The 19966-nt window shown below is 40.3% G+C and overlaps 1 protein-coding gene across 1 annotated transcript; it reads right to left on the bottom strand.

The window, feature by feature from the left end:
• Nucleotides 1-2321: 2321 nt before the first annotated feature.
• On the bottom strand, nt 2322-18539 carry nob1 (NIN1 (RPN12) binding protein 1 homolog). The gene is made up of 9 exons (XM_078544483.1): nt 18390-18539; nt 14036-14168; nt 12491-12624; nt 11574-11645; nt 8044-8229; nt 7242-7451; nt 6030-6127; nt 4705-4849; nt 2322-3980 (listed from the first exon to the last, which is right to left on the bottom strand). Exons 1-9 carry the CDS (start codon nt 18456-18458, stop codon nt 3714-3716), a joined length of 1314 nt encoding a protein of 437 aa, XP_078400609.1. The 5' UTR covers nt 18459-18539; the 3' UTR covers nt 2322-3713.
• Between the last annotated feature and the right edge of the window lie 1427 nt (nt 18540-19966).

Below are 19966 nucleotides of genomic sequence, written 5' to 3'. Positions count from 1 at the left end.
CCCATCTGGCCCTGGGGACTTATCCACCTTAATATTCTTCAAAACGCCTAACACCTCTTTTTTGTTCTCAACATGATCCAGGCTATCTACACACTCTTCCCTAGACAAATCGACCGCTAAGTCCTTCTCTTTGGTGAATACTGATGAGAAGTACTCATTTAGTATCTCTCCCATTTCTTCTGGCTCCACATACAGATTCCCACCTCTGTCCCTGAGTGGGCCTACCCTTTCCCTGGCTACCCTGTTGCTTTTTACATATGTATAAAAGGCCTTGGGATTTTCCTTAATCCTGGTTGCCTGGTGAGTCTAGAACCAGGGAATAGAATCTCAGAATAAGGGGTAGGCCATTCAAGACTGAGATGAGCAGGAATTTCTTCACTCAGAAGGTGGTGACTCTTTGGAATTCTCCACCTTCTAAGGGCTGTGGAAGCTCAATCAGCGAGTATGTTCAAGACAGAAATCGATAGATTTCTGGAGACTAATGACATCAAGGGACATGGAGATAGGACGGGAAAGTGGCATTGAGGTAGATGATTAGCCATGATCGAATTGAATGGTGGAGCTGGCTTGACAGGCTGAATGGCCTACTCTTGTTCCTATGCTTTTTTAAAATTACATTTTCTGTCTCTAGCTCTAAGCATTTTTAGTATAGACTCCAGTATCCTTCCTACTAATGGCATTGACTGGTTTATAGATCCTGCATTTTGTTTTATTGCCTTTTTTGTGTATAGGAACAGTCCTCTGGCACTATTCTCTCTTCTAAGGGACATATTTAATAGTGCTTTATTGTGCATTTGATGATCTGTGCCGGTACTACTTAAAATATTAAATTCTTCTAGACGTACTTATCCCCAAATGTTTTAAAAGTGGTAAGAAACAGAGAGACCTGAGGATCTCATACATAAATCTTAATGTGGTAGGTAAGTAATAAAGTTATTAAGAGCATGTGGGATGTTTGATTTTAGAAATGAGGCGCATCCAAAACTTTATAAATCTTTGGCTAGGTTTAACGAGAGTATTTTGTCCAATTTTGGGCATCACGTCTTAGGAAGAATGCCATTGTATTTGGAAAGGGTGCAGAGATTTCCCAGACCAATGAGGGATTTCAGATGGAGAGTCTACAGAAGCTGGGACTGTTCTCTTTAGAGAAATCTAAGAGAGATTTAATAGAGGCATTTAAAATTGAGGTATTCATAGAGCATATAAGGAGAACCTGTTTCATTGGCAGGTGGTTCAGTAATCAGATTTAAGATTAATTAGGAAAAAATAAGGGTGATGATTTCCTTTTAAACATAGTGAATTGATGTGATCTGGAATGCAGTGCCTGAAAAGGTGATGCGAGTAAATTCACTATCAAAAGGGAATTTGATATATATATACTTGAAAAGGAAAAACATTTCAGGGCAACAGAAAAAGAACAAATGAGGTGGACTAATTCAATAGCTATTTCAAAGAGCCAGCATAGGAACAATGGGCCAAATGATCTTCTGTGCTGCAGGTTGCTATGATTCTACACAATGATAAATTGGAAAAGGGAGGCTGCTGAATCTGTGGTAGAATGAGCTACTACCATGGAAATCGAGACAGGCTCTAGTTCCCTTCCCACAACAGAAATGCTAGTCCTAGTGGATTAGCAGTTCTCATTTTTAAAAGGAAGTAGATCTACTTTGTATATTTCATTTCAGTCGAACTGATTTCCGGGAGGTTTTGTGATGCAATGTTACCATCCCTACCTCTGGGCCAGAAACTCCAGGTTCAAGTCCCATTTCAGGACTTGATGCCCACGGAAGGTGTATTCATAATGTGGCCAACCAGGTTGATCAACCTGTAAATCCTTCCAATATGCCTGATAGCAGGCGGTAGAAAGGAGAGTTTCCTGGTCAGCCATACTGCAGAAGGCAACACCAAGCCAATGCAGTTCTTTGCCAAGCATGATCATGGACCAATCCAATGGAAGTCCATGGCTGCCAACACCGTCTTAGAGCATGGTACCTGGAGGAGGAGAACTAATTTTTTTATTATCAAATTGTAAAAAAAAAATCAAAATTCTTTAAAGATGAACACAAAGAAACCAAGGGGAGAAAATAGCCTTGCTTGAATACTGTACATACGTTTTAAAGATAAAATGGAATTAAAAATGTTACCAGCTTTAGTTTAACAATTCAGATTATTCAAATATCTGCATGTGTCAACTTTAAACACCCGTCTCCAACCACTGAGGTGCAGCAAATCTGTGTACAAATACTGTGCCACCTGAGGTAAACAGCTTTAGCACCACATTCAACACCACAACATGACTGTAAATGAAATCAACACAGTAATTATTAATGAATAAATTTATCCAGATTTACTAATGGTTACAGAATATTTTTAAAATGTAAAACAGTGAATAAAATATTTAACTTTTCATTGACCTACAAGTTAATTTGCAAAATTCCACTCACATTAAAAGCATTCAGAAATGTATTTGGTTTTTGTGACTTTTTGCAATCATATGAAACATCGCCCACATAAATATTGTATTGAAAATATAAAATCTATTTGGTTTAAATTAACCTTCTGTCATTACATTTACCACCACCGCAAAATAATTGCTACTTTAATTAATGCAGCTACTGCATTCATTACGCTGAAAAGGTGCTTTAGAATGTAGTTTTTCCATTTATAAATTGATGCAATGCTAGCGATGAAAGGGTGAAATCTGCTCAGCAAGATGCACTTCTTATTTTTATCACCACCTGAGGAAACTATGGCATTGCAAGTGGAATTGGAACTGCTTAATTAACTGGATTTCTATGTCTTTACATAATCAGACATTGATATTACAGTTAAGTTTATTATCCATTAAACTATCTATAAGTGGTAATCAACCCAGAACCCCACACAATTAACAGGTGCAAGCCCTGGGGCATGCTGCAAAATCTGAGATTCCCCTTCTGTAAAAAGCCTCAACATTTTCTGAAATGATATGAATTTAAAAAGGTGTGCACGTGATTTTTTTTACTGCGATGTGCGCAAAGATGCTTTTCTAATGTAGAGCATACATTAAACAAATGCTGGTACCCCTCCCCAAAGGATTTAGATAATCTTCATTCAGCATCTTTTTTCCATAAACAGCCAGGCAATGACAATATTATGATTAAGTATTATTTTTAAATGTTTGTCAAATAGAATTTAAAAAAACAAGAATCAAGAAAGCAACAACTTTGGAAGTTACTGAACCAATAAGCGGGTTTTGCTGTCATAAATGCACATTAGATATATTTAAAGGGAAACTTCTAAAAACAAAGTTTGATGAAACAAATTAACAAGAAAAAAAAAGCGAATGTATTAAATTTATTTATACTGAAGTTTGCAAATACTAGAATATAGACAAAGGCTATCAGGAGTCAAGTTCACAGGAGTATTTTTAAACTAATGAGGCAAGAAGTATGTGGTTGAAAACATACACAATGCTGACTGCTAAACCGTCTTCCCCAGCAACACAAGTATAAATATACCTTTTATAGAAAACATTATACACATATAGGGTTACTGGTTTCAAACAGCTTCAAAAAATGTCTGCAAGAGTCATATATTCAGGGAGCATTGTTGACAAAAAGGGTGTTCAACCTTCATTGAATTTACTTTATACATAAATAGCTTTACGACATAATGATTGAAAATCCTAGTGTGACACTGAAGTATTGGAGTCTAATAGTTGGAAAAAATATTTATTTTTTAACAAATTTTTTTGTCACAGCATTCGGGTTCATCCTCCTCCTCCCAGCTCCAATTCTGTTGTCCCGAATGTTGAGGTGGGCAGCTCTGCTGTAGATGTCATTCTCCACAAATGGAGAAACCCCAGCAGTGTAATCTGGGTCAAAGACATTTGTCTTCTGCCTGGCTTTTTTGGACAGTCGTTGCTGAGGAAAGTTCTGGTCTTCACTCAAATGTGGATTATTGCCATGTTTCCCACCATGTGGCAATGGGAGAGAATACTATTGGGGAAAAAAAATAATGTGACTCAAATACACAATTAGTATTGCATTTTTTAAAATTATTTCTCTTTTTCCTACAATCCACAATAGCACTTATCACTTCACACTAAAAGGGAAACAATACTGGCTATTGCAGCATTTTTTAAGCTTCCCCTCTTTTCGGCTGCCCCAACCCTTACCGAGAAATCCAAAAGGGAACTTCTGCTGTTAAGTGTAACATCTCCCCTCCAGATCATTTTCATTAAAGCAATCAGGGTGACCAATGAGGGCAGTAGGAGGGGGAATTACAAAAAAAAAGTATTAATATTTCAATTTCATCACTTCAAATCCTACTGTTCCTCCCAATGATGACAAAGAATTGATTTACTTCCCCTCCTACGCATTGTTGAATAACAATCCAGTGAAGCACCTGCATGTTACTTAGGGAGCAGTTACTAAATACCGCAAATTTAAAATAAACAACAATGAAATTTTGGCAGTGTTTTCACCCAATGACTATGGAACTTTAAAAAGATCATATATGAAATTAAATGAATGTAGTTTTTTCCAGTGGTAACTAAGTAAAGGTTTTACTAACATCCATGCTTCACTTTCAATTATACAAACTACACTCTTAACAAGCAATTTTGTAATAGAGTATAAATAGACAAAACAGAAGGAGTTTTGTAACATTGCAGAAATGTGTTTCACATTGAATAATATAAATGAAAAGAAGCAATCTTACCCTCAGTCCTCGTGCATTCAGCACTTTTGGGTTTTTAGAGAAATGCATATGAATACTGCCATCCTCATTTACAGTCACTGCTACCTTCTTCAGAGTCTTGTTGCCACAGCTTGGGCAGAATATCTTGTTCATGTTAGCTGTCGTCCTATTTGAAGCCAAGCAGAGAGGTACATTTACACAGCACTGAATTTCAGCTATCATTGTCCCTTCCTTTTTATTGATACATTTATGGAGCATTTATAGCCTCTCTATTGTAGATTTCCCCCAATGGCTCAGAGATAGATTAACCATCTCAGCCACACAGACCAAGAATCAGGTTAGATCCACAGATCAATACACAATTAGCTACTTCAGCTGCAGTAAGAGTGTTACAAGTGGCCTTGGCACTGCTGGATTAAGATGGAAAAATTAATTTCCAATGCGCATCAGTACACATCACAAAACTCTCTCCAAGTCAGCAGTAATTCAGAGAGGAATAAAGATGTTTGGTATGGAACATGTTAATTAGGAAGGTGCTCTTTTGAGCTTGGGGTTAAAGCACAATAATGAGCCAGAGAAGAGGGTACTTTACTTTACAGTTACCTATGCTATATTTGCTCAGTGACTACTTGATACTGACACCGAGTCACTAAAATCAAACAGTTTTCAGTTTCTGAGAATTGTATCCTTTGTCCTTTGATAAGCTTAAAAATCTATTAAAAACACCTCAATTCATTATGGACTGGGCTTAAACACACCAAAAGACAGGCTGGTGCTTGGAGTAGGGACCTTCCATCTAGAATACCAGGCTGGCAGGACAGTCTACACCATTGGTTTGATGGTTTCCTTTCTTCTCTCATATTTCTAGTTTGCTGAAGCCTGCTCCACTCTGGCAGATTTTCATGCTTCCATTTCTATCTGCCTCATCCCTCTCCTCCTCAGTTTTTCAGACATCCTCTCAATTCCTCTATTCTCTTATTAGATCTTGTGAATATTACCTTAGCCATTTAACCAACTCTTGATTTCCACTTAAGCACTTTACAGACTATTTCACTTCTGGCAGGTATTTGTATCTCCCTCTTTCCTTTTTTTAGTACTGTTCAGCTATAATCTCCTCCAGTTTCGAGAATGGGTTCACACCCATAACATTAACTCTGTTGTCCATAGATGCTGGTTAACCTGCTGAAAGTTTCAGGTTTCCAACAACTGCAGTTTTTGCACCTTTGGTGATAAGGCATGAATTTACCCTCCAAATTCCCCACGAGATTCCCAATTTTTGATGCATTTTATTGTAATAGTTTTAGTTTCTCAAAAAGCATTCCAACATACACCTGCTCAACACTTACTTGAAACACGCATGACAGCGCAGAATATAGTTTCTTGCTTGTTTTATAAGCATTCCTTTTAACGAAACCACATGAAGCCCCATCTGAATAAGGACATTCTAAGAAAAAAAAACAAGGAACTTGCATTTATCATATTCTGTGGTAGAGTAGGCACAGGTGGCGACCAACATACCCTCTATTTCTATTGTAGTGGGCAGGTGATTTATTTAAGCGTGCAGCCCCTTTAAAGTTTTTGTGCACAAAGAGACCAACTTGTGTATGGCCCACAAGGGGACTTTCTTGTCGCTGCTCACATTAGAAGGAATATTGGTGGTAGCCAACTTAAGCAGCACATGTTCCACAAACAGCAATAAAATAAATAAATCTGCTTTAGTGATATCGGTGGAGAGATAAATGTTGGCCAGGAAACGAGGTGAAGAAATAAAAGTGTAGGACTAAATAATTTGAATAAGTTATTCTATGTGCAAAAATGTGTACTTAGGACACAAGAGTAGTCACATAATGTAAGCACCACTTTCAGTGCAGTAGCTTTCCTTCACCACTGTGACCTTTAATATCTCCACCCTTAATCATTTTTCAATGAGTCTTATTTTCTCCTTTGTCTCTAGCAGAAGTAGCTATGTCCTCCATTGTTAAGAGTTGTCTCTACAAAGCTCAATCTCCTTTTCTAAGCCAGCCACTTCTTTTCCCTTCGATAACTCTTAACTCTCTAATAAGCCCAGGTCTACTGCAATAACACTGCCTGGGAATGCTCTCATAGAACTCTCTCAGTTATAGTCACTGTACCTCAGAAGTTCTCTCTCAATCTTTTAAAGATCTAAATAAAACATATTACTCAAATTTCTTCCTGACTATGCTCTCCACATATGAAACTAAGAATCTTTACACCTGATCAGTAAATCCTGATTTACCTTGTTCTCCCTTTTTCCAACCTATGTGGTATCTTGTTCTATGGGCCTCAGGCCTTCATCTTCTCAATGTAAAATAAAGTTTAATTATATATGCAACATCTGTAACCTCTAATCATCTCTACTCATCACTGGCATGTAGGTATGTTCACCAACTCAATATGAGCTTGAATGATTGTACATTTTTTGTGGGGACAACATGGTAACATTGAAGATTTCAATAGCTTTTTTAGCACAAGTATAACACTTAATTTTTCTGCCAAATAGTTTGAAAACTTAAAAAGTGAAAAAAAGCATCCATTACCTGCATGGCAAAATCTGTAGTCATACAACCAACTTTGACATTTGCTATTGTCTCAGAACAGCCCATATCCTGGTGGATCTGCTGAATATTACTAGGTGTTATCCACCCATTGTCATCATCATCTTCCTCCTCCTCTTCTTCACTTTCATGCTGTTCTTCTTGGTGTTGCTCAAATGGTCTCTCTCTTGAAATGCAGACATTCTCTTTGTTCTGTTAAATAACACAGGTTAGCACATCAGTTTCTGGTTAGGCAGCAAAGAATTATAATCTGATTTGTTTCTCAGTGGCTAAAGATTAGCATGTATTTTATGTGCTTCTACAAACATTAACATTATTTAAACAACAAAACAAAACCCAAAACTAAATACATTTTTTTATTTGTTTACGGGATGTGGGCTTTGCTGTCTAGGCCAGTATTTTTTTCCATCCATAATTGCCCTTGTTCAGAGGGCACTTAAGAGTCAACCACATTGCTGGTGGGTCTGGAGTCAGATTTGGATGGCAGATTTCCTCCTCTGAATGACATTAGTGAACAAGATGAATTTTTACGACAATCGGCAATGATTTTGTGGTCTTTATCAGACTTTTAATTCCAGATTTTTATTGAATTCAAAGTTCACCATCTGCCGTGGTGGAATTCGAACCCACAGCATTACCCTGGATCTTTGTCAAATGACAATACCACAGGCTCCCCTAATGCAAATGCTGGAAATATGGAATAAACACAGAAAATACTGCAAACACTCAGCAGGTCGGAGTTAACGTTTCAGGTTGATGACCTTTCATCAGAATAGCAGCTTACCAGGAAGTCTTGAAGATCTTCGTCAATGTTCGGTAGTGGGTTTCTCCAATACTGAAAGGCATTGAATTCTGATAAATCAGCCACAGCCAATTCACTAGAATGTTTTGTTCTGGTGGAATGGCAAGCTTCCTCTGCGTCTAAAGGGAGTGAACAATCTTCCTTAGGAGAATTTTTTTCTGGGTGCTGCTGCATAAAAATAAAATGATTTTTACTGTTTCTTACATTTTTGCATTAATACAAACTTCACAGCCTAGAACACAAGCGTTTCTAAATCACTGTTTTTAAACACTGCATATTATGTAGGAAGGCTGAACAAAACAGCTCTATGTGGGTGTGCAAGTCAACCCAATCTCAACTGACTCAAATCTAAATAAATTAGGATCCAAACTAAAATTATTAGCTCGACACAAATAATACTGCACTTTAGTTCCAAGTTTTTGCAATAGTGAGAGGTTTTGATAACTTGACCAATCTATAAATTTTATTTCTCCGATTTCTCCCTATTCCACCCCCAATTTTCTTCCCCGATTCCGAGGGAGGGGACTCTTTGGTCTGGCAACCCATGGGCAGTTTCAATATGCAGATCTAGACAGGCTATTTGAATATGGAGAGCATAGCAGAGAAGTGGGCCCCACCGCCATTTTACGTGGGCTGGCCAATTAAGGCCCACCCAGCGTGACGTCCAGTGGGAAGTGCTATGCGCTTCCTGTGCGGGAGGAGAGGATTCCGTCTTCATCCAATCTTTACACAAAGAAGGAATCTGACTATTTCTATTTTTCTTTTCTGGTGTCCAACTCTTGTCCCAGTTGAGATCAGCTAACTCAGCATTTTCTGGGAATCAAACCAAAACCACCTGGTCTATATGGTGCCTTTATTCATTAGGCTGGTGAGGGGGTTAATTATAAATTATTTTAGCACAAGAAATCCATAGATAAAGCTGATGAAACTTAATCAACAGCGTTAACTTTGAGTTAATACCATGTTCCTCTTTCTTTCTTCCTCCTTATTTCCCTTTGCCCCATTGCTTCAGTTTGTCTTCATCTTCCAATTTTAATCTATTATTTTAATTAATAGCCTAGCCACACACATTCAATGTTAAAGTAGCCATCTCATTCAAAAGTTGAATTCAGTAAATTTTAACTAGATAAAGGTACGCTAAAGCACTAGGGTACAAAACCCAGAAGAATGCCTGCATTTGGAAGACATAACTAAAAACCTTTACATTCAAGTTCCACTCCAGGAGTTCAGCATATAATCTAGGCTGAGATTTTAGTGAGAGACAGTACTTTTAAGCCAGGTGTTATGTTTGCCCGAGCACAGAGGCAGTTTAAAATTATCTTTTTCAAAGAGCAGCATTGGAGTTATCCCAATGTCTGGCTAATGTCATCTTCAACCAAAGTCAGCAAAGCAGAATAACTGATGATTCATCTTATTTGGTATTTATGGAACCTTTGCTGTGTGCAAAATGACAGTTGCACAGTGAATACAATTCTTTCTTTACTGTTCTATACATTTATCATGGAGATTAGGAATGCTGTATATACAAAACTATCAATGGTTATATAATAAAAGCAAAATACTGCAGATGCTGGAAATCTGAAGTAAAAACAAAAAAATGCTGGAAAAACTAAGCAGGTCTGGCAGCGTCTGTGGAGAGAGAAAGAGTTAATGTTTCGAGTCCATTATGACTCTTCTTCAGAGCTAAAGAGAGGGAGAAATGTGATGGACTTTATACTGTGTAGGAGGGGATGGAGCAGGTGGAGCAAAATAGAAGGTCAGGGATAGGTGGTAACTCAGAAGACGTTTGCCAAAGGTGCCATGGACACAAGACAAAGGGAGTGTTAATGGTAGTAGTAAAGACTAAAGAATGTGCTGAAAGTGGCATGAAGGTAAGACAGCAGAATATGTTAATAGCAGAACAAGGGCCAGCGCTCTGTGAAAGCAAAGCATGTGAACAAGTAACGGGCGGCCCTATGTGTGTGTGGCGGAGGGGGGGGGGGGTGTGTGTGTGTGGCGGGGGGGTGTGTGTGTGTGGCAGGGGTGTGTGTGTGTGTGTGTGTGTGTGTGTGTGGCGGGGGGGTGTGTGTGTGTGTGGCGGGGGGGTGTGTGTGTGTGTGGCGGGGGGGTGTGTGTGTGTGTGTGGCGGGGGTGTGTGTGTGTGTGTGTGGCGGGGGTGTGTGTGTGTGTGTGTGGCGGGGGGGGTGTGTGTGTGTGTGGCGGGGGGGGTGTGTGTGTGTGGCGGGGGGGGGGTGTGTGTGTGTGGCGGGGGGGGGGTGTGTGTGTGTGGCGGGGGGGGGGTGTGTGTGTGTGGCGGGGGGGTGTGTGTGTGTGTGGCGGGGGGGGTGTGTGTGTGTGTGGCGGGGCGGGGTGTGTGTGTGTGTGGCGGGGGGGTGTGTGTGTGTGGCGGGGGGTGTGTGGCGGGTGTGCGTGTGTGTGTGGCGGGGGTGTGTGTGTGTGTGGCGGGGGTGTGTGTGTGGCGGGGGTGTGTGTGTGGCGGGGGTGTGTGTGTGGCGGGGGGGTGTGTGTGGCGGGGGGGTGTGTGTGTGTGTGTGGCGGGGGGGTGTGTGTGTGTGTGGCAGGGGTGTGTGTGTGTGTGTGGCAGGGGTGTGTGTGTGTGTGTGGCAGGGGTGTGTGTGTGTGTGTGGCAGGGGTGTGTGTGTGGCGGGGGTGTGTGTGTGGCGGGGGTGTGTGTGTGGCGGGGGTGTGTGTGTGGCGGGGGGGTGTGTGTGTGTGTGTGGCGGGGGGGTGTGTGTGTGTGTGGCAGGGGTGTGTGTGTGTGTGTGGCAGGGGTGTGTGTGTGTGTGTGGCAGGGGTGTGTGTGTGTGTGTGTGTGGCGGGGGGGGGGGGGGGGAGGGGGGGTAGTAGTTGGGGAAAAGAAAAAAGAATTGGATTTTAAAGGGGGTCAAGGTGGAGGAGAGAGTTCATGGTCTGAAGTTCCTGAAGTCGATGTTAAGTCCGGAAGGCTGTAAAGTTCCTAATCTGAAGATGAGGTGCTGTTCCTCCAGTTTGCATTGGGCTTCACTGGAACATTGCAGCAGGCCAAGGACAGACATGTGGGCATAAGAGCAGGATGTGTTGAAATGACAAACGACAGGGAGGTTTGGATCATGCTTGCGGACAGAGTAAAGGAGTTCTGCAAAGTGGTCACCTAATCTGCATTTATTCTCTCCAATGTAGAGGAGACCGCATTGGGAGCAAATACAGTAGACCAAATTGAAGGAGGTGCGAAAGGAGTATTTGGGGCCTTGGACAGTGAAGAGGGAGGAGGTAAAGGGGCAGGTGTTGCACCTTCTGTGATCGTATGGGAAGGTGCCATGGCAAGGGGATGAGGAATTGGGGGTGATGGAAGAGTGGACCAGGGTGTCACAGTGGGAATGATCCCTACAGAATGCTGACAGGGGTGGTGAGGGGAAGATGTGTTTTGTGGTGGCATCATGTTGGAACGGTCATGCTGGAGCTATCAATGGTTGTCACTTGAAGTACAATTCATAAAGATTTTACAAGATTCTAAACTGGGCATTTTTTTTTACCTTAGATGGCAGGTGAAAGCCTGCTATGTTGATCAGTGACTCTGGGTGTCTTAAGGTGGTCCTCACTTCAACCTAAGCAAAAAAAAAAGACCACAATTCCACAATTAGTGATTTTATTTTTTGTTTTACTTGAACACATCTGTCAGCATATCTATTGTAAAAACTAAGCACTGGACTGCTGACAGGAGACCATATATTTTGAAGCAGCAAGAATGGCAATGTGATACCTGACAATAACATTGAAAGTGTCAACATGTATTCATTGCACTGGGCTCAGGCCTACACCTGCACAGAAAGTTTCTTCAGATTTTTTAATAAACTATATATCCAATGCCTATATGTATTTGCACAATATTTACACATAACTTATATTTCCTTGGTAAACAAGCAGTTTTTACCGTGACCACCATTAATTATTGGACCTGCTTCACACCTTCAGTTTTGGGCCCAATTTTAATTCAGCAATAACAGAAGGAGAAATCAAACTTAAATGGTTTTGGATCATGCAAGCCTGTATGTTAGATTTATAATCAAAATACTGGGCAAAGTTTATTGAATGGAAAATTACTGGGCCAGCTGGTCTTTTCCTGCTCATCTTAAACATCTTAAATCTTAAAAAATTAATCTGCATCTTAAAAACATCCATCATATTCAAACATTTGCAACATAGCTCACTAATGTGCTAAAACCATTTGTGTACAGTATATGCTTCTCAAAACAAGTAACAGCCATGCAAAATGAAAGTTTTCCACAATGCGGTCATCCGATGTCTTACGGTAAACAGCTGTACATTTTAGATGGTGTAGCAGTGAATCTGCAGTCGTTTTGTGCAACTATAGGTGTCTAAGGGTTTGCTGTTCAGACAGTAAAACTGACAGACCATCAGTGAAAAAATTTCAATGTGATAAATGACTTACTTTTTGTGCAGGTTCTTTTTTCAAGTGGCCAACTCCCACAAATTCAGCTTCAAGCTGATAGGTTAGTGCCAAAACCTTAATGTCAGTTGCTGAGAGACTCGGGTAATCTCCAGTTTTTTTGGAAAACTCAGTCACTGCGAAGAAAATATTGAAAAAAAAAAGTTTAAGAAGAATCTTCGAATCTTATGAGCAAATTTGCATTTAAGTAACGCCTTTCAAAAAGTAAGGATTGCCCATTAATTAGTTTTGCAGTATTATGTCAGAAAATGCCCCAATCAATTTCTACACAGCAACGAGATGAATGACTGATTAATCTGTTTTGGTAGCATCGGTGGCCACTATCCCAGGAGAATTCCCTGCTTTCTTCAAACAGTGACATGCTTTACAAATCTATGCTCTTTCATCATCTAAAAATTTTGAATGTGTTCAGTCACTTTATCCTTAATTATAGACTCCAGTAACTTCCCAACAACAGATGTTAAGTCAACTGGGCTATCTTTCTTAAATTGCAGAGTGGCATGCAACTTTCCAATCCATAGGAATGGTTCCAAAATCAAGTGAACTTTAGAAAGTTATATTTAGAGCACCTGCAATTTTCTCACCTACTTCCTTTAAAACCCTGGGAGGGAAACCATCTCATCCTGGGGATTTGTCACACTTTAGTGCCATTATTTTCATTACTGTTCACTTGCTTTGATTTATTATGGCAAATCCCCCTCCCTGATTCTACATTAGTTTCCTTGAGATTTCCAGCATGCTATCCTCTTCCTGAATAAATACTGATGCAAAATATTCAACAGGTCCACTATTTCCTTACGTTAATTTATAATATTACTACTGCCAGTTTAAGGGGTCCACAATGCTTCCGATCACTATTTTTTCCTAAGGTAACGGTAAAACTCACGTTGATTTTGATACCTCTTGTAATTTTTTTTCCAGATTCCATTTTTAGAGCGTTTACAATCCCTTTTGTTACCTTTAGTTGTTCTTTGTATCAACTCCAGTGGCCAGGATTTGTACTATTTTTTCCATTTTGTATACTTTTTATTGTAGAATTCTATTGTCCAGTACAGCTCCTGCCCCTTGGGGCATAAGCCAGTTCTGTATCATGTCAGATTCTTTTTTGAACACTTCCAGCTGATCCTGTATCAATTTACCCAATAACAGATTTGCCTAATTTGCCTGTGAACAGTCTCTTGTCTCTTCCTGGTAGCTTGTTTATATTTCTCCCTTTCAAACACAACATTGAACTCAATCATACTATGATCACTATTAGAAAAAAATTCACATTCCACTAACTGATAACTGCAAGGTATTGTAAATGGCTACTGTGCTCAAATTAATTCAATGCTGTTTTGGGCTGCTTCTGATAATGTATGACATAAATGCAAGAGTTTTATTTCCTTTATTACACAATGGTATCAATTTTGTTAAAAATTGAAACCAAAAAAAGCAAGAGCAACATTATTTAAAAAATTAAGATTTTATCTTTTTTTTTTACACACTTTAAGCGAAGTAAATCACTTAGGGGCACAAAAAACTCACCTTGTCGGATATATTCAGGAAACGGTTCTTTAAAATGGAGCTGGTATGGTAAAACTGCCAGCCTTCGTTTAGTTTCCTTGTCCCGTATTTCATTCACAACCTCCCTTAGTGTGTAGATGTTTTTTCCAAACTCCTAAAACCAATAACATTTAAGAGCCATAATGCAAAGATAGCAATTTCTGTTGATTTTTTCTCCCAAGTCAAACGTTGTTAATTTGATAAACACCTGGCCCACATTGAAAGAAAACAATTAAATGTGTAACCAAAATCTGTGAGCTTAGAATTTCTCTCTTAAAATATCCTTTTTTGTTGCAGGTGAATGGAGGGCAGCATTAATAAAGACAATGGGGTATGGGGACAGAAAAGATCCCTTGGCACTATTTGAAGTGAAGGGTGCTCTCGGTGTCCACGTTAACTTTCCTCCCTCAACTATTACCGAACACAGATTATCTGCTCATTCATCTCTTTGCTATTTGTGCTACCTTGTTGCATACAAATTAAATTCCATATCTGCCTACGTAACAAATATTTCAAAAGTTATACATGGAATGTGGTTAAATGTTTTACAATTTCTTGCCAAGGTACTTTGTTTTACATTTTTTATTTACTCATGTGAGTCTTCTCACCCGAATGTCTTGTTTTTTTCTTACTTCTTCCATCGTTCCATCTCATTTTCTTTACACTAATTTCAATTTTTAATCCCAATTTTCAAATTTCTTTTACAAAAGCAAAAGACCGTGGTTGCTTCAAGTGCTGGAAATACTCAGCAGGTCTGGCAGCATCTGTGAAGAGAGAAACAGAGTTAACATTTCAGGTCAATGATCTTTCAGGTTCTGATGAAAGGCCATCGACTGGAAACGCTAACTGTTTCTCTCTCCACAGATGCTGCTAGGCTTGCTGAGTATTTCCAGCATTTTCTGTTGATATGTCTTTTTTCATTTTGTACCATCTTGCAGCTAGAGAACGATTAGATTGATCTGCACAAGCAAACGAATAAACATTGCTCGCATCCACACATCTACCAAGTATCAATTTATTTCCCATGTCATGTTAGATAACTTTAATTAGCTAATCACAATGTTTTAAATAAATTTGGGAAGTATCCAGAATTAATGGATTACTACTTTTTCACGTGAATATCAAGTTATAACTTTGTATCTTTTAAAATTTATGTGAAAAAGTAAACTTTTACTTTGTCATCCTACTTAGCAAACATCTGATCACTCAGTAGCCCAGTGACTGTTGATTGTGATGTTGTTTTCAGGCCATTCCCACAGACACTGTCCAGAATGTGAATAGGCTAATTTTAGCTGGGATGATAGGAGGTGCTACAAACGGCCTCAGTATTTATAAGCCGGGGGTGGGGGGGGAAGAAATCACATCTAACAGCCTGGGTAAAATCCATGGGGTTGTCACATGAATTATTTTAGATCAGACACTGGAAACTTCAAAACTGTTAACCTGGCAAGAGTCTAACTTTTAAAATACAAGTCGTTTTTTTTTTCAGCTTCCTTGTGTTTGATGATGTGGAGGCATTACATTTATCACAGAGGCTATCCATTTTTATGGCAGCAAAACAAAAAGCCCATGCCACTTCTTCTCTGCATTCCATCCAGATTTTTGTTTGACAAAAGGCTGCATCCACATTAACCAGTGAATCACACTGGAAAATGAGGGTGTGTGGACAGCTTGGGATCAGTTCTGATCCTCTATTGAATGGCCTGCCAAAACCTGCTAACTAGGCCACTCACATGAAAATTTACCATGTACAAAGTGCCTTATAGCGTGGCGTCCAATGAACCGTGTATCAGATAAAATCAGCACCATCAGAAGAGGGTAGAAATTGGAGTTTTTAAAAAACGCATTTCACATTTCGAACAACATGAGAGGTGACATGCGAATTCGAGATTGGATCAAATTAAAATAAAGGCAAATACTGCGGATGCTGGAAATCTAAAACAAAAACAAAAAATGCTGGAATAACTCAGCAGGTCTAACAGCATCTGTGGAGAGAAAGACAGAGTTAACATTTCGAGTCCGTATGACTCTTCTTCAGAGTTAAAGAGAAGTACAAAAGTGGTGAAATATATACTGTTTAAGGGGGGTGGAACAGGTGAAGCTGGATAGAAGGCAAGCAATAGGCGGAGGCAAAGGAGAGACTGCAAAAGGTGTCATAAACAAAAGGCCAAAGGTGTGTTAATGGTGGTGGAACTGGCTAAAGGAGATGCTAATGGCGACATTAAGAGTAGAAAGCAGAATGTGATAATAGCTGGGCCAGGGTAAGCACTCTGGAAAGAACAACATGAGCAAGTGACAGAAAGCCCTAGTGGGGGTCAGGTGGGAGGAGCAGACAGTGGTGGGAAAAAAGATCAAAATAGGCTAAAAGGTGGGGATAAAACAATGAATAAAAATGGAAAATTTTAAAAATAATAAATAATAAAAGTAAGTGGAAAAAATAAATAAAAATTTAAAAATAAAATTGAATATTGAAAAAAAGGGATCAAAAAGGGGTGAGGATGGAGGAGACTGATCATGGTCTGAAGTTGTTGAACTCAATGTTAAGCCCGGAAACTGCAAAGTGCCTAATCGGAAGATGAGGTGCTGTTCCTCCAGTTTGCGTTGAGCTTCACTGGAACATTGCAGGAGGCCAAGGACGGACATGTGGGCATGAGAGCAGTATGGTGTGTTGAAAGATGATGCCACCACAAAACACATCTTCCCTTCACTCCCCGTCGGCATTCCATAGGGACTGTTCCCTCCGGTACACCCTGGTCCAATCCTCCATAACCCCCAACACCTCAACCCCCTCCCACAGCACCTTCCCATGCAATCGTAGAAGGTGCAACACCTGCCCCTTTAATTAACCCCTCCTCACCGTCCTAGGGCCCAAACATTCCTTTCAAGCAGCACTTCACTTGCATTTCCCTCAATTTGGTCTACTGCATTCGCTGCTCCCAATGTGGTCTCCTCTACATTGGAGAGACCAAACGCAGACTGGGTGACTGCCTTGTGGAACACCTTCGATCTGTCCGCAAGCATGACCCAGACCTTCCTGTCGCTTGCCATTTCAACACACCATCCTGCTCTCATGCCCACATGTCTGATCTTGGCTTGCTGCAATGTTCCAGTGAAGCTCAACGCAAACTGGAGGAACAGCACCTCATCTTCCGATTAGGTACTTTACAGCCTTCCAGACGAACATTGAGTTCAACAATTTCAGACCATGAACTCTCTCCTCCATTCCCTTTTTAATCCTCTTTTTTCAATATTCATTTTTATTTTTATTTTTTCTGCTTATTTTTATTACTTATTATTTAAAAAATTTATTTCCATTTTTATTCATTGTTTTATCCCCACCTTTTAGCCTATTTTCGATCTTTTTTCCCATCACTGTCCCCTCCCCCAAACCGACCCCCACTAGGACCATCTGTCGCTTGCTCATGTTGTTCTTTTCAGGGTGCTTACCCTGGTCCGGCTATTATCACATTCTGCTTTCTACTCTTAATGTCACCATTAGCACCTCCTTTAGCTAGTACCACCACCATTAACACACCTTTTGTTTATGACATCTTTTGCAATCTCTCCTTTGCCTCCACCTATCGCTAGCCTTCTATCCAGCTTCACCTGTTCCACCCCCCTTAAACAGTATATATTTCACCACTTTTGTACTTCTCTTTAACTCTGAAGAAGAGTCATACGGATTCGAAATGTTAACTCTGTCTTTCTCTCCACAGATACTGTCAGACCTGCAGAGTTTTTCCAGCATTTTTTGTTTTTGTGTTGGATCAAATTACACTGCCAATAACTTCATTTGTAGCTTCTAGCAATGGAAGTAAAATGCGTCCTTTTTTGACTAACCCTGATACCTGAGTACTCTTGGGCTTTTGAGCAGTGACTATACGGCCTGCCTCGGTAGTGTGAGCTGAGGCAATAAGATGAATCACACTCAGTAGTTTGGTTTGGAGAACCCTGAGCTGGATGATAGGTTTGTCACCTGTATCTGACACCAGGCCGACAGCTTGTGAAACTTAGCAAAGTGCATCATTAGACCGAATACTAAAGAAAGCGCTTGGTTTTCCAACCCTTCCCATTTTGATTCTATACACGATTCCTCATGAGGACCTAAAGTTGGCGGCCACGTGTCCCAGACCAGGATTGTTACACTGAATGTCTGCACTGTAACATTGTAGCAATATTCTAAATTAGAGGTTGCAAAGGACAGGACAGAGCCTGAGCTCCTGGCAGGGTTCAGTCCCACACCCAGCACCCGAAAAACACAGGCAAAACGATTTGCCACAGAATGCAGGTTCTTGCTGCCCTTTTCTGCAAAGACCCACAAGGGTTGCTCACCAACCTGGAGTGGCGCGTTCTTTAAGAAAGCTCCAGCATCTGCTACGACATACTCCACTGTCGTGATCGCCATCTTCGCATCTAGCACTGCCCAATCATCAGCAACATTGCTGAAACCAGTGAACTATCTGCTCATTGGCCAATGCAACATGCCTAGGGAACCCAGCAGCATAACCCTGACTTGTTGCATTGATTTAAATAGCCAATGGTGGCGGAGAAACCTATGGTTAATTCAGTACATTCTATTTTCACCCGGAAAAAGGACGTGAACAGTATCCAAGATTATTTATACATAGATGTGGTTTCATTCTAGAAACTATTAGGAACGGTATCCTTATTTAATGGACTGAATTATAAATACTTTTATAAATTATTAATACCTCTGTTTTTAAGTTATGTTGACAGCATAGGTTGGTGTCAAAATTTAAATCATCATTAAATCCAGATCGACCAAATGTTCTAATTCCTGGAAGGCTGCCTTGGATTAAATATAAAACAAACTTGTGTTTATTGCAATGGGAAAAAAAAACAAAATACTCAGCAAGCCTGGCAGCATTTGTAGAGACAGTCAATGTTTCAGGTGGATGACCTTTTGTCAGAACTGGCAAAAGTAGAGATGTGATAGGTTTTCAGCAAGTGAAAGGGGAGAAGGTGGAAAAAGGAACAAAGGGGAAATTCTGAGAGAGGTTGGAAGGCAGGAGAGATTAAGTGGTAAAAGGTTTCATGGAGCAAGGCCAAAGGGAGTGGCAAAAGCAAAATACTGTGGATGCTGGAAGTCTGAAACAAAAACAGAAAATGCTGGGAAAACTCAGCAGGTCTAGCAGCATCTGTGGAGAGAGAAACAAGAGTTAACACTTCGAGTCCCTATGACCCTTCTTCAGTGCAGAGCAAAGGGAGTGGTAATGGGACGAGTAAAGAAACAAAAGATGTGTCTAGAGGAGATGTGAATGACAGAATCATGAGCTGCCATCTGAAAGCAAAAAAAGGAAAAAAAGGAGAAAAAAAACAAAAGCAGAGGAAAAGGAAACAAAACGGGGGTAGAGATTATGATCTAAAATTGTTGAATTTAATGTTGAGCCCAGAAGGCTGTAAAGTGTGCAGTCAAAAGATGAGGTGCCATTCCTTGACCTTGTGTTGAACCTCATTGGAACAATGCAGGGGCTGAGGAAATAAAGGTCAGAGTGGAAGCAAGGTGGAGAATTAAAATGACAGGTGTCTGACAGCTTGAGGTCATGCTTGCAGGCTGAATGGAGGTGTTTTGCAAAGCGGTCACCAAGTCTGTTTTTGGTCTCACCAATGCAGAGAAGACCATATCACAAGCAGCGAATCTAGCATACTAAATTGAAACTAGTACTTTTTCACCTGGAAGGAGTGTTTAGCAGTGAGAAGGGAGGACGTAAAACCATGCCCTTGCATGGAGAGGTGCCACGAGGAAAGAGGGCGTTGAGGGTGGATGAGCAACGGACCAGGGTATCATGGAGGGAACAGTCCCCTCGAAATGTTGAAAAGGAAGAAGATGTGTTTGGTTGGTGGCATTTGCCATTTCTGCCACCTGCACCTCTGTAGCCTACCATCTGTTAC

The sequence above is a fragment of the Cetorhinus maximus genome, chromosome 6, assembly GCF_964194155.1.
Source record: "Cetorhinus maximus chromosome 6, sCetMax3.hap1.1, whole genome shotgun sequence".
Taxonomy (NCBI): Eukaryota; Metazoa; Chordata; class Chondrichthyes; order Lamniformes; family Cetorhinidae; genus Cetorhinus; species Cetorhinus maximus.
The sequence above is the reverse complement of the archived record's forward strand: the minus strand, read 5'-3'. Positions and strand labels throughout refer to the sequence as shown.

Coding starts and splice junctions, on each gene's coding strand:
- nob1 (XM_078544483.1), bottom strand. CDS start 18,458: ATGGCGATCACGACAGTGGAGTATGTCGTAGCAGATGCTGGAGCTTTC. Junction 8,230..11,573: donor GCTTTCACCTGCCATCTAAG/GTAAAAAAAAAT, acceptor ATTTTTATGCAG/CAGCACCCAGAAAAAAATTC. Junction 4,850..6,029: donor CGCTGTCATGCGTGTTTCAA/GTAAGTGTTGAG, acceptor GGCTTCAAATAG/GACGACAGCTAACATGAACA.